General features: G+C 38.6%; 1 protein-coding gene across 5 annotated transcripts in view; it reads left to right on the plus strand.

Annotated features, from left to right (window-relative positions):
• ncalda (neurocalcin delta a) overlaps positions 1-11,115 on the plus strand; it is a 55,456-nt gene extending 44,341 nt beyond the window's left edge. For all 5 annotated transcript variants that reach the window (XM_077527228.1, XM_077527227.1, XM_077527226.1 and 2 more), the window contains 3 exons: positions 3,864-3,969; positions 9,498-9,617; positions 9,695-11,115. In XM_077527228.1, the coding sequence (XP_077383354.1) occupies positions 3,864-3,969; positions 9,498-9,595 (204 nt within the window). In that variant the 3' untranslated portion in view covers positions 9,596-9,617; positions 9,695-11,115. The remainder of the gene's footprint in view (positions 1-3,863; positions 3,970-9,497; positions 9,618-9,694) is intronic.
• The last annotated feature ends 984 nt before the right edge of the window (positions 11,116-12,099 follow it).

The following is a 12,099-nucleotide window of genomic DNA, read 5'->3' on the forward strand; positions in this document are numbered from 1 at the left end:
AGAAAAATATTTATATTCTTGCCTACTTAAATATGGCCCACTCATTTTGGACTCCATTACCATCTGGTGCGCTCAAGTTACTGACAAGATGAAAGGTATACAGTACTTACAAGAAACCAAACCTCATGATGATCATGCATTGCTGTTTCATTTTACATTGAAAGAAGCATAATTAATGGCAAATGTACTCACTCAATTTTGACCTTTGTGCATTAATTACACTCAGCTTACCATAAACATTTAAACTTTTATTTCTGCCATTAATTGTCCAAATACATTGGCACAATGCTAGTATGACTCTAGGCTATTTGGCAAAAACTAAACGACCACTATAAAGAGCAGGCTCATTTGTGAGAATTTCATTCATAAGCTGCTTCTCATTGACCTTTTAAGTTTGAGTGTTGGTGGATTAAGGGCGGGGATATGAAACCTGAGCACAATTCCCATGTGACCTATATAAAAAGGAAGATTTGACACTTTTGTAAGTCTAAATATTTTTGTGCACGGGCCATTTGCAGTAAGAATTGTACGTACAGTTGTATCAATGAAAATTTGTTTTATATTAAAAACAATAGTAGCCACAATTTAAACCAAGAATCCCTGCCCACTAAAATACACCTTAAGCTACCAACTAAACTTCAGAAAGTCGCATATAACAGATTGTGCACTTGTTGAGGGAGGCTACAATCAGTTAGAGAATAAGCTTACCTTTAGCTGGTCCTTGAACGCTCCTGATAAACATTCACCTATTTCTCAGCCACTGACTGCGAGGAAAAGTGATTGAAAAACAAACAAACAAAAAAAAACCTACAAATATCCTTGCAGCAAAGTGAGGTGAAATCTCCCTTTAGAGTCTTCTACAGATACAGTATGTTCAATGAATCCTTCGTGTTGTCCTTGGAACCCAGTTTAAAAGTCAGTAGTGCCGGTGTTCCATTTAAGCTGTCGCTGGGCCAATGCGCAACCTAGTAGCCTCCCAAAACATCTTTAAAAAAAAAATAGTACATAGCGTGTAACAGGAAAAACTTGAGCATATTTGCTCATATAAATGGTACCGCTGTCTTCACTGAGAAGAAATTATCCAGAAAATATTTGTCATCTGGTTCTTTTTTTTTTTTTTTATGCAGACCAGTGTAATCACTCTGCTTTCATGAAGGGCGGCATAAACTGGCAATATTTGCTTTTGAGAAGTTGAACTCTGAGGGTTTGGACAATTTTAAGTTAAAGAACAGCTCCGAATAATTTATCAGTTGTCAAAATAGCTGTTGATTACATTGATGATCTTGATTAGTTGATTAATCGATTATTTGTGACCCCCTTTAGTGGAATTAAGTTTAAGACCGAATATGGTTTGTGGTTTGTGTTCCATACCATACCTTGTATGAATTGTAATTCTTGGTGAAAACAGACCAAGATAGAAAATGGAGGAGGCAAAAAAGAAGTAGCAGCTGAATACAAATAAGACTCCACACAGCCTTGGGGGTGAGAGGAGAGCTGAGCTGAAAAGTTGCATCAGATGGCAGAATGTCATATGATCCCAAATAACATCCAATTAAGCCAAGTCGCTGAGTTCTTCGACTAACATGGGCAAGATGCTTTTTTTAAGGGCAGTCAGAAATGACAATAAAATCTTGCATACAGTGTTCCTACTAGTCAGTGTTTTAAAGTTGGCTGAGTTAACTAGTGTAGCAGCAGCCATGGTGTAAAAACTTGTGGTTGGGGTACATACACTCTGATAACTTTCTGAATAGTTTCTCAATAGTGACACAAATTGCGCATATCGGAAGCGTATTCGCATTGGTCTTGCGAAGCACTCTTAGTGGAAAGCGTTCATTCCTCAGGCCATGTTTTTACTCTTTATGACCGGAAGATCATTTTCTCATAATGTTGCCAGGATTATTTGTAATGATCTATGGTCAGATTTGTCATTCGGACTGATGGTTCTCTGAAGCCATTTTTCCGGAATGTTTACTCCCCCGCTGGCACATATGCTTGTGCAATTTGGGGAGTACTGTTTATAGGTCAGCATGGATAAAATTGCCAGAGACATTTTGGACTGTATCAGGACAAATGGATGGATGATTGTTTATTTCAGTATGTAGCAGGCTAAAAAAAAAAAAAAAAAAGTGTTAGCTTTAGCACTAGATGGAAATGCAAAGTAGTTACCATGACAACAATAAACACACAGGAAAGGTAAGTAGGTCTGCTTTAACATTCAAATATTCCAAGTCAGGGGAACCTTGTATGTATATAGTCTTCATGGTTGTATATTATTTGCTGTTGTGGGAATGTTTCACATACTTTATTGTGATTTTTATTCTCCACACATTTTTGCCGCGTAACAACTCCCACACAATACTTCCAATTTACCCTGTTCAAATTTCAACTAGCTTAAAAAATTCACGCCTCCCTGGTTGTATATCGCCTGATTCCACAATTCTTTACAGTATTTTCACAATTTTAAACATTTTATTTCAACTTTTCCCCATTCATTTTCAATGGGACCGGCATTGAACTTTTTCTAAGTAGGTCTATCACTTTCCATACATAATAATTATCATCATTCCCAGGTGTCTAATACTGCTCGGTGGCACAGTTGGTAAAGTGCATTGCCCAGTAGGAGGTCATAATTTCATAATTTATCTCACCATTTACTTCATAAGAATACCACATACATTCAAATCTTAGCATTCAGCTATTAGCATTTCGCTTTCAGCATTCCCACGCAATTTCTCCAGAAATTACTAGTTAATATAAATGTTTCTGCCATGGATGTGTATTGTGCAGCCTGCTAGCTCAATAGCATGACTGGGTGCAGCCAAGTATGTGTAATCAACAGAATGCTGAAGTACTGGACAAAATTGTTGTCCCGCATTGTCACAATACCACAATTTTAACTCGAATAATATACTTTTCCTTTTTTTTTTTTTTAAGTTAGTTTCTTAGTTTTTCTTGGCACTTTGTGTAGCTCAAAATTACAGCTAGGTGTATACGTCTTACTGAATAAATATCAAAAGAAGTTGTTTACAACAGATGCTGAAAATGTGCTGTCAATCAGTTATTTTGTGACACAGAAGATGAGATGCCCTGACACTTTGTAATAGGAAGCATAACCATCACCTATTTAAAGCACTGTAATCACAATCAGCCCTCTTCTGTTCACGTCAGTTCTCGTTCCCCTCAAGACCGCCTCCTTATTAGAGACAGCAAGAGTGAGCTCTCATGATTTCAGTGTTTACCACCGAGCTGCCTGCATCAGACAACAGCGGACAGTTCGGTGTGGTTGTGTGTATGTTTGTGTACTGTGTGTGTTATCAGCAATTATCTTGAGGTAGAGGAAAACATCTTTTGAGTAAGGGCTGTCCATTTTGCATACAAATGAGATCTATTGCAGACACTGATTAGAAGTGACCTCAGCCATCTTTTGTGAAATAAACAGGAAAGCTGACATATACTGCACAGACGATGCATCACAAATTTAAAATTATAGAGAAGATGATTTCAAAGCGCAACGCACATACTCTATGTAAAGTACATATATAGAGAGATTAAACATTCCTACCTAATAAAAAACTAAAATATGCTGTGGTTGTTTCTTTAAGTGACTTAATTCTATGTCTTGCTTGAAGTCATCTGAGATTGACTCCAGCTCTGTGTATTAAATGAGTTTAACTTAAAAACAACCAAACAAAACAAAACTATTATTTTGTACCATGTAATCACAATGCCTGAAGTTGAATGGTTGGTAAAAGTTTCATTTGTGTTATAAATTGCTTATTTACTATAAACAAGCAAGCTGTTTACTTCAGTCAAAGCGATTTGGGAAAACTAGTGACCGCCCAATCATGTTTGCCTTCATGCAGGCTATTTATAAGATGGTCTCCTCCGTGATGAAGATGCCTGAGGATGAGTCAACGCCTGAGAAAAGGACAGAGAAGATCTTCAGGCAAATGGACACCAACAGAGATGGTACAATTGCTTTATGTGTTGCTTCTTTTTTTTTTTTTATGAGACAAAGTTCTGAGGTGTTGACATGCCTCCAAAATACATCCAAAGATCAAGATTCTAACCACAAAAAAAAAAAAAAAAAAAAAAAAGCAACTGAGAAGCGCACACGAGGCCCCAAAAAGGCAGTGGAAGCAATTCATCACCAGCTGCCAAATTAGACCTGATAATTAAGTCAGTGTATGCGATGCATGCAATATGTGCCCAATTATGCACAATATTCAGTTGTGTATAATTGCACAATTATTTCAATAGAGTCTCATTTAATGTTACCCTTTTTTTTAGTTGTCACTATGTTATTGTTTAGCGGGGGTTGGGGGGTGGCTTTTTTTTTTTTTTTTGGGGGGGGGTCGCGGTGTGTCCGGGGGTTGTGCTGAATTTCACTTTGATGGACTGGATGTACTTGTTTCTGTGGATCTCACTCTGCCTCATCTATCCTTCCCTCCTTCCTCTCTTTAGTTTTTCCTCTGGTCTCTTGAGATCTCTTAAAATAGTTGGAATTTAGATGCTTCTGGGGTTGGCGTAAGACTTTGATTTTGTAACCACGCAGGAGGGGTTTGGTTGGTGCTGGATTTCACTTTGATGGATTGGATGTACTGGTTTCTATGGATCTCACTCTGCCTCATCTATCCTTCCCTCCTTCCTCTCTTTAGTTTTTCCTCTGTTCTCTTGAGATCTCTTTAATTTGTTGGAATTTAGATGCTTCTGGGGTTGGCAAGACTTTGATTTTGTAACCATGGGGAAGGCAGGAAGTGTTTGGTTGGTGCTGGATTTCACTTTAATTTATCTTTCTTTTCTTTTGATCTTTTCTGACCTTTTCTCTGGTCTCCTGACCGTTTGAACCTCACGACTCTGGCGAGACTGGTGAATTAATGAGTATAATTTTACACGTATAAGCACGCACGCGCATGCACACACATACGTGCACCCACGCACACATACACGTAAAAAAAATAAAAATATTTTTTTTTAAATTTTTTTTAAAAAAGAGAGCAATGATGACGTTGAATCGGTAAGACTACCGAATGAACAATTCTGAGCTCTCTCTTAAAAAAAAAAAAAAATGGTTTTAGCTTTCCCTTTTATCAGCCGTCAGATTTTTTAAAAAGGCTGATACCAATATTCGTCAAAATACCCAATATCAGCGCCGCCGATTATCGATCTATCCCTACCAGTTTGCGAAGAGCGGATGTGATGTCATAAAAGCGGGGCATATGTGTGGAAGAGTAGTAAAGACACGGATGTACATATGAAACATATAATATTCATACGTAAGTCCGAGTAAACAGTAGTGGTGGGCGGATATGGTGTAATTTCAACATGGCTACACGAAGATAGATAGTAGTGAACGACATATGTCGTTGTTGTAATGGCAATTACAAGAAACATTATTAATAGTAATAATTTATACTATGCAGTGAACCAGTTGTTATATGAAGGCCTAAAAGAAATTACCGGTAAAACAAAACAGAATTGTATCACTTGAACCAAATAGTGTAAATCCAACCTAGTTGAATTTAGGCGGAATGAAAAGCATGTACAGTATTTTGAAGTGCATGTGTGTCAAAGCATGTCACTGCCAGCTGGTTTGCCGGCTGTCAGCTGCGGTCTTCTCACAAAGCCGCCTGCCTTTTCCGAGCGATACTCCAATTGGAAGCTTTGACAATTGAATTCACACAGACCTGATGTTGCATTGCGTCTCGCATTCACGCAGTGTACTGTTGATATGCCTGGACCTTTTTCACGGCAGGCTGGATTTGCCCTACAGGGTTCAAGTGAAGCAATTCTGATTTATGGCAGCATAAAGAGGGGGGAAAAAAGCATGAAATCACAGTTGCTCAGATGGGAATCGGGCCTCTTCCAAATGTGGATTAAAAAAAAAAATCAGATCTGTAGCAGATATTTGCCAGTGCGCTCGCAGCGTAAACAGAGAGATTAGGCACATCCTGTCAGTGTGAGCATGACGTAAATCAAAAACACACAAAAACACATTTTACGTACAGCTGTAAATCATAACTAGGACAATGGCATAGTCCATTAAATATGGTCTACTCTGAACTTGGAACATGAAATATGTGCAGATCATTAACAAAGAACAATTATTGCTGATGGTGTCCAATAATATTAAGGTCACTCATTTAAAGCAAAAACGGGAAGGGAGCACTTTTTTTTACTTGGTTTTTGTGCATACCCAAGTGTCGACATTGCATAGTTGTTATTGCTATGATGATCCAATTTAGGAGTCTGCGTATGTGGGTTGTTCCAGGTTTCATTGTATCTAAACCAGAGATGTGTGAATACCGATACTAGCCTTATTTTAAGGTATTGGTAAACGTAATAATTAAATTAATAATTAAAAATTAGTAATAATTAAAAATTAGAACAATATAAAGTTGCCATTATCAGTCATTGTTTTCTTTTCTTTTTTTTTTTGTTGGTTGGGGGGGGGGGGGTTATGTATCATATGTACAAGTTGTATCGGTGACTACTAGACTTGAGTAGTCGCGCACTGATATCAATCTGGAAACAGAAGTGGTATCGAACATCCCTAATGTAAACAATGTGATATCAGAAATGTGACCCAAATCGGATTTTATGCCCATATGCGACCTGTATCTTTTTTTGTTTTTGTTTTTTTTTACCCCCCCCCCCCCCACAACAGTCTGAACGGTTCAATTCTTCATCCATCCATTTTCTTGACCGCTTATTCCTCACAAGGGTCGCGGGGGGTGCTGGCGCCTATCTCAGCTGGCTCTGGGCAGTAGGCGGGGGACACCCTGGACTGGTTGCCAGCCAATCGCAGGGCACACAGAGATGAACAACCATCCACACTCACAAGCACACCTAGGGACAATTCGGAGCACCCAATTAACCTGCCATGCATGTCTTTGGAATGTGGGAGGAGACCGGAGTACCTGGAGAAGACCCACGCAGGCACGGGGAGAACATGCAAACTCCACCCAGGAAGGCCGGAGCCTGGACTCGAACCGGAGTCCTCATAACTGGGAGGCGGACGTGCTAACCACTCGAACACCGTGCCGCCCCCTGAACTTTTCAAATCTGACCTAGGTCACTTTCATATGTGGTCCTAGATTGGATACATATCCAAATTTTTGCAATGCGACCTCCGTTTGAACGGCCAAGTCACATGTATGCGACCTATAAGTGATCAAAAGCCGAATATGCGCTCCGTGTGGGCAGGGGAGAGTACTCGAGAGACTACTGCACTGTCAATCGCCATGAAACTGCAAAGTTGTTTTGAGCAACAGTGTTGACTTTATATTTGACTTGAATTGAATCTCACTTGAAACATGAACCAAAAAGTGGACATTTGTGGTAATAATAAAAGTCAATCAGCCACTCAGACGGTTCATTTATTGTGTGCAGCAGTGATGTGACATCATCTTTAGTAGACGTCTCGAAACGCTTCGCTTCATTTCCTGAAAATATTTCTAACCGAATCATTCCTCTGTAGATGTGAGATGATAAAAACAACCCTGTGCACGCTTTGACCATATTTACTTCCATAAGCAGTACCCAGAGGGAGGTCGCAATTATTATGTAATGTGACCGATTATGCAAAAAAAAAAAAAAAGTCACATTTCACCAAAAGATCACCAAATTGAGCATTGAAGACCTGCTGTGTAAACCTCACACTGAGAGTATTGGGAAACCCACCCTTTACCAAAATCATTGGAACAATCAAATTATTTTATTTTTGCTGTAAACAAAAAAAACATTTGGCTTTAAAACATCAAACAATGAATATGAGACGAGAAATTTGATTTTATTTCCAAATACTTTATTTAATACTGGATCGTTTCACAAGCAAATTCCAAATCTGAATCCGAGCGGACACTGCGCTTTTTTTGAGCAATCAATGTAATACAAGTCTGTCCATTAATTTTGCTAACATGAAACATTGGTGGAATCAAAGAAGCTTAAAAGCTTAAAAGAAGTTCCAAAAGAGGCCAAGAGAATAACGATTGCCCACACTTGGTGAGTGGATTCAAAATGGAGCGTGGCGATATATCGATATCGCGATAAATCGTGATACTTTGCCTTACGATAGATTATTGATACGCCTATGCAAGTATCGCGATTTTTGTAGTTAATATACAGCCACTATAACGGCTCCATTGTCCATTACTTATTGAGCAATTTCTTGGTGGGCCACTAGGGGGAGCACCTCATAAGAGTGGTGGGGAAATGTACGGAAGTCTTCAGTGGAAGAAGACTCATGAGTTGACTTTTATTTGTGTAAGACATTTATCATTTGTATTTGTTTAAAAAAAATACACTAAAGTACTCACTGTGAAGAAGACCCCAGTTTTAATATTGTGTTTCATTGATGGTACAAAAAGAAACTATTTTCTCATTGAAAAAACATCAGTTTATGCCTTGAGTAGTTTTGTCGTTGATTATCGTGGATTTATGGGATATATGCCACAGAAGAGGCAGGACTGTTTTTTGCACGACAGGGTGGAGGTTATCGATATCTCGAGCTACCTCGTCCTCCAGCCATCGTACTACAGCGCTAGCCAAAATGAAGGTCTATAAAAGCCTGGAGGCTTACAAATATTTCATGTGTGGTTGGGTCAGCGAACTCGGATCAAAAGAATCATTAAATGACTGCCGTCTTGTTTTTGTTCGGGTGAGTAAATGTGATTCAAGATCATTCCGTTTCAACTCAAATGTACTCAAAGGTACCACTGGCATCAGGCTACAAGCTAACTGGCTAACTGTTACTTTACCTGCTATTTTCTACGTGTTGCTAAGTTAACCATTCTCAGAGATCTAATGTATGTTGTGGCTTTCCTGGAAGAAGGACCTAAATTTAAGAACCACTCGTTGTGATAGCTAACGTAGATAGCATTGCTAAAAACAAAGACACAGCCACCTAGCATGGACACACAAGCTGTAGAACAAACTCCACATAGTATTATCACGGTTAGCCATATTTCCAGTAATATTACACCGACCTGTTGAGTTTTATTCAACTATGCAAGTACTTTCATTGCTGTATCCTTACCTTTCACGAAGTGATCACTGCATATACGAGCGTTGTCCAACTTTGCTCCTCCGGATTTCAGACAAAGGATTATAATACAAGTCTGCCATCTTCTTTCGTGTTTTTTTTTGTTTTGTTTTGTTTTGTTTTTGTTTTTAAGTCACCTTTATGGGTTACTACTTTCGGGGCGCGAAAGTAGCTTTTATTTTTTTTCTCCATTATACCGGTTGTTGGTACAGCCTTAAACAGCACAAAACTTCAACATTTTCTCAGCTCTTTGCTATGGGGAAATTAAGTCCTGTCCCCCATCTGAGGTTGGGCGCTTGTCATGACATCACATGAAACCCACCTATTATCTGACCAATATATCAATAATTGCAGTATCGTCATATCGTGAGCCTTGCATCACATATCGTATCGTATCGTGAGGTTCCCACTCCTAGTTAAAACTGACTGTTATAATATCCCTGCTGTGTTTTAGGAAAGCTGTCCCTGGAGGAGTTCATCAAGGGGGCAAAAAGTGACCCATCCATCGTACGCCTGTTGCAATGTGACCCCAGCAGTGCTGGACAGTTTTAAAGATGAATTATCCACTTGACTTGTAAGGATCACATTAGTCCCATCCAATTTTCATTTGATAAAAATATTCACACTGTCAGGTCATTGTGTCTCTTTTAGAACTTCTCTGGGTGATCCATAATGCCCTTCACCCTCCAGTATGGAGAAGACCGATGATGAAGAATGTCAAGCACGTGACGATGAAGACGACGGGCCTTCAGTATGCACTGAAGATGTCAAAAGCTGCGCACAACTCTCGACCCACTTGCAGTTTTGTTCTAATTCCAGGCAAACTCCGACTGCCAGAACTTCGACTGGTTTTGAAAGAGGTTGCTATCAACAGGCTCATCGAGAAGATTTCCACTAGGTTGTATATACACTGGTGTTTCCGTATCAGTGTCCTTGCTTGGCTCTTTGTGGACTGCACAAGGGTGTACAATAATGAGAACCACAACGACGTGCAGATGAAAGTGACTTAGTGTAAGCAGGAGAATTTAATCTGCAGAGCAGACTTGAGAACAAGTATTGTTTGATTTCTTCTTTGCTACTTTGTGTGAGAATGTATATTGATGTATATGGTGAATTCCACAAATGTGTTTGGTTGCAAAAAAACTAAACCAATATGCTCCTATTTGCATTTCCAGCAGTTGCGAGGTCTCACAAACGAGACAGATTGCCAGAGTATTTCTGATCTCTCTCTACTATTTGATTACATCGTAGGGACATAAAAACTGAGCAATTCGTAAAGCAGATCCAGCCCATGCTGATTGTAGTATCCGTCAACTTTGTATTCTTGCTTATGTGCGATTTCCAGCGTTTAAAAAAAAAAAAAAAAAAAAAGACTTAATTTTAGATGCTTTTAAATGCCGCATGTCAGATGGAATCACTACTCAAAACATGCATGGAGCTTATATGCTTGTGTGTATTTACTATATGACCGTTGTGTGAAGATGAATGGCTGAATGGCCAGTCACACATGCAGTTCTTTTCTTCGGTTCTCGAGTACTGTATTGCCAGGATCAGTACTACCACTAGTCAGTATTATTAAAACCACTGTTGTTGTTTTTTTTGTTTCTTTTTTTTTAAAGAATTTGGACAAATGTGACCCTTGCTCCCTTCATTATGGAAAAGCCGCTTTAATAAGGCTAGGCTTTGGGTTCTATATTGAAGAACTGCTGTTTTTATTTCATACCATGCAGATAAAAACATAATCACTCCATAAACTACTGCAATGATAACCCCGAATGGGTTACTTTTATTGTATTTGTGAGATTTTATTTTTTCAGGGCTGCGTCAGGTGTAACTTTTCTTTAAAATGCAAAAAAAAAAAAAGTGGTCAAGTGCCAAATAAGCAACAAAAGCAGTATTGTATAAACATATACTGTACATTTGTGATTTGTTCAATGGAATGTTGTAGTTGTTGCATTTTTTTTTGTAGGTTTTGTATGGTATCCTGTGTTAAATGGATAAAGTTAGAGAAATACAGGATTCTGATTTTGGTCAGCCTTAAAAGTCAAAAATTAAATTTACAATTTAATGTAGTCTCTTGTGTCTGGTGTTATTGTCATTTTGTTTACAGACTGATCTCGGAATACTTGTAACTGTTTCCCAAAATTTGAGTCAACGCACGCAACATGTATGGCATATTAGGCATATTTTCTTAAATGTTCAAAATCGAACAAAGCAAGAAAGGAAACACTAGTTAAATGCTGCCGTCATCACTGACGACTGGCTGAAGTACTGTCAATCAAGCAGATATGCTGAAAGCTGTCATGGAGGGGATTCTAGTGCTTACATCGTTTTTTTTACATACAGACCAATTACATAAGTGCCAATGTCGAGTCCAATGAAGGGTCCCTTTAATGCTTGTTGCTGGGTAACAGAAAATCGAATGGCAAAATATCTGGTTATGTATGTACTGTACAACCATTTCAGGCTGGTCTCACTTGTTGCCCAGAGAGAAAAAGTTTATTTATTCGAACTCGTTTCAACAAAACACATACACATACTGTTTTGAAACCCATCTTTGCTCCCCAAAACTCTGACAATTACAATTACCTCTGACGTTACATGTGAATACTGCCAAATAAAGCCATGGACAATACATCACAGCTTCATAGGCTAGCAATCTAAAGCAAGTGCGCCCTCTAGATGGGCGGTGGACAGCATCACAATCGTAACTGCACCTGCCACTGAGCAACCTATTTCAATGAGAGTTAGCCCAAAAATAAGATATAGATAATTTATTCATACCTTTAAAAATGTTAATAACCTGTAACATTCCATTTGAAAAAATAAACAAGTCAAATAACAATGGTTGAGATGTGTGCAAACCCTAAATACTTGAAGTAATGGCCTTTTTTTTTTTTTCTTTCTTTTTTTTTGATAATTTGGTCTTTTGGGGAAAAAGTTATCAGACCATGACAATAGTTAGGCCCTTTTGTCGACCTAACAAATAAGCCACTTAACATCATAAAGCCTACATAAGAATTCACTTGACTTGAAGTGTCAATTTAGAGTGAAGA

Source organism: Festucalex cinctus, chromosome 7 (genome assembly GCF_051991245.1).
Source record: "Festucalex cinctus isolate MCC-2025b chromosome 7, RoL_Fcin_1.0, whole genome shotgun sequence".
Taxonomy (NCBI): Eukaryota; Metazoa; Chordata; class Actinopteri; order Syngnathiformes; family Syngnathidae; genus Festucalex; species Festucalex cinctus.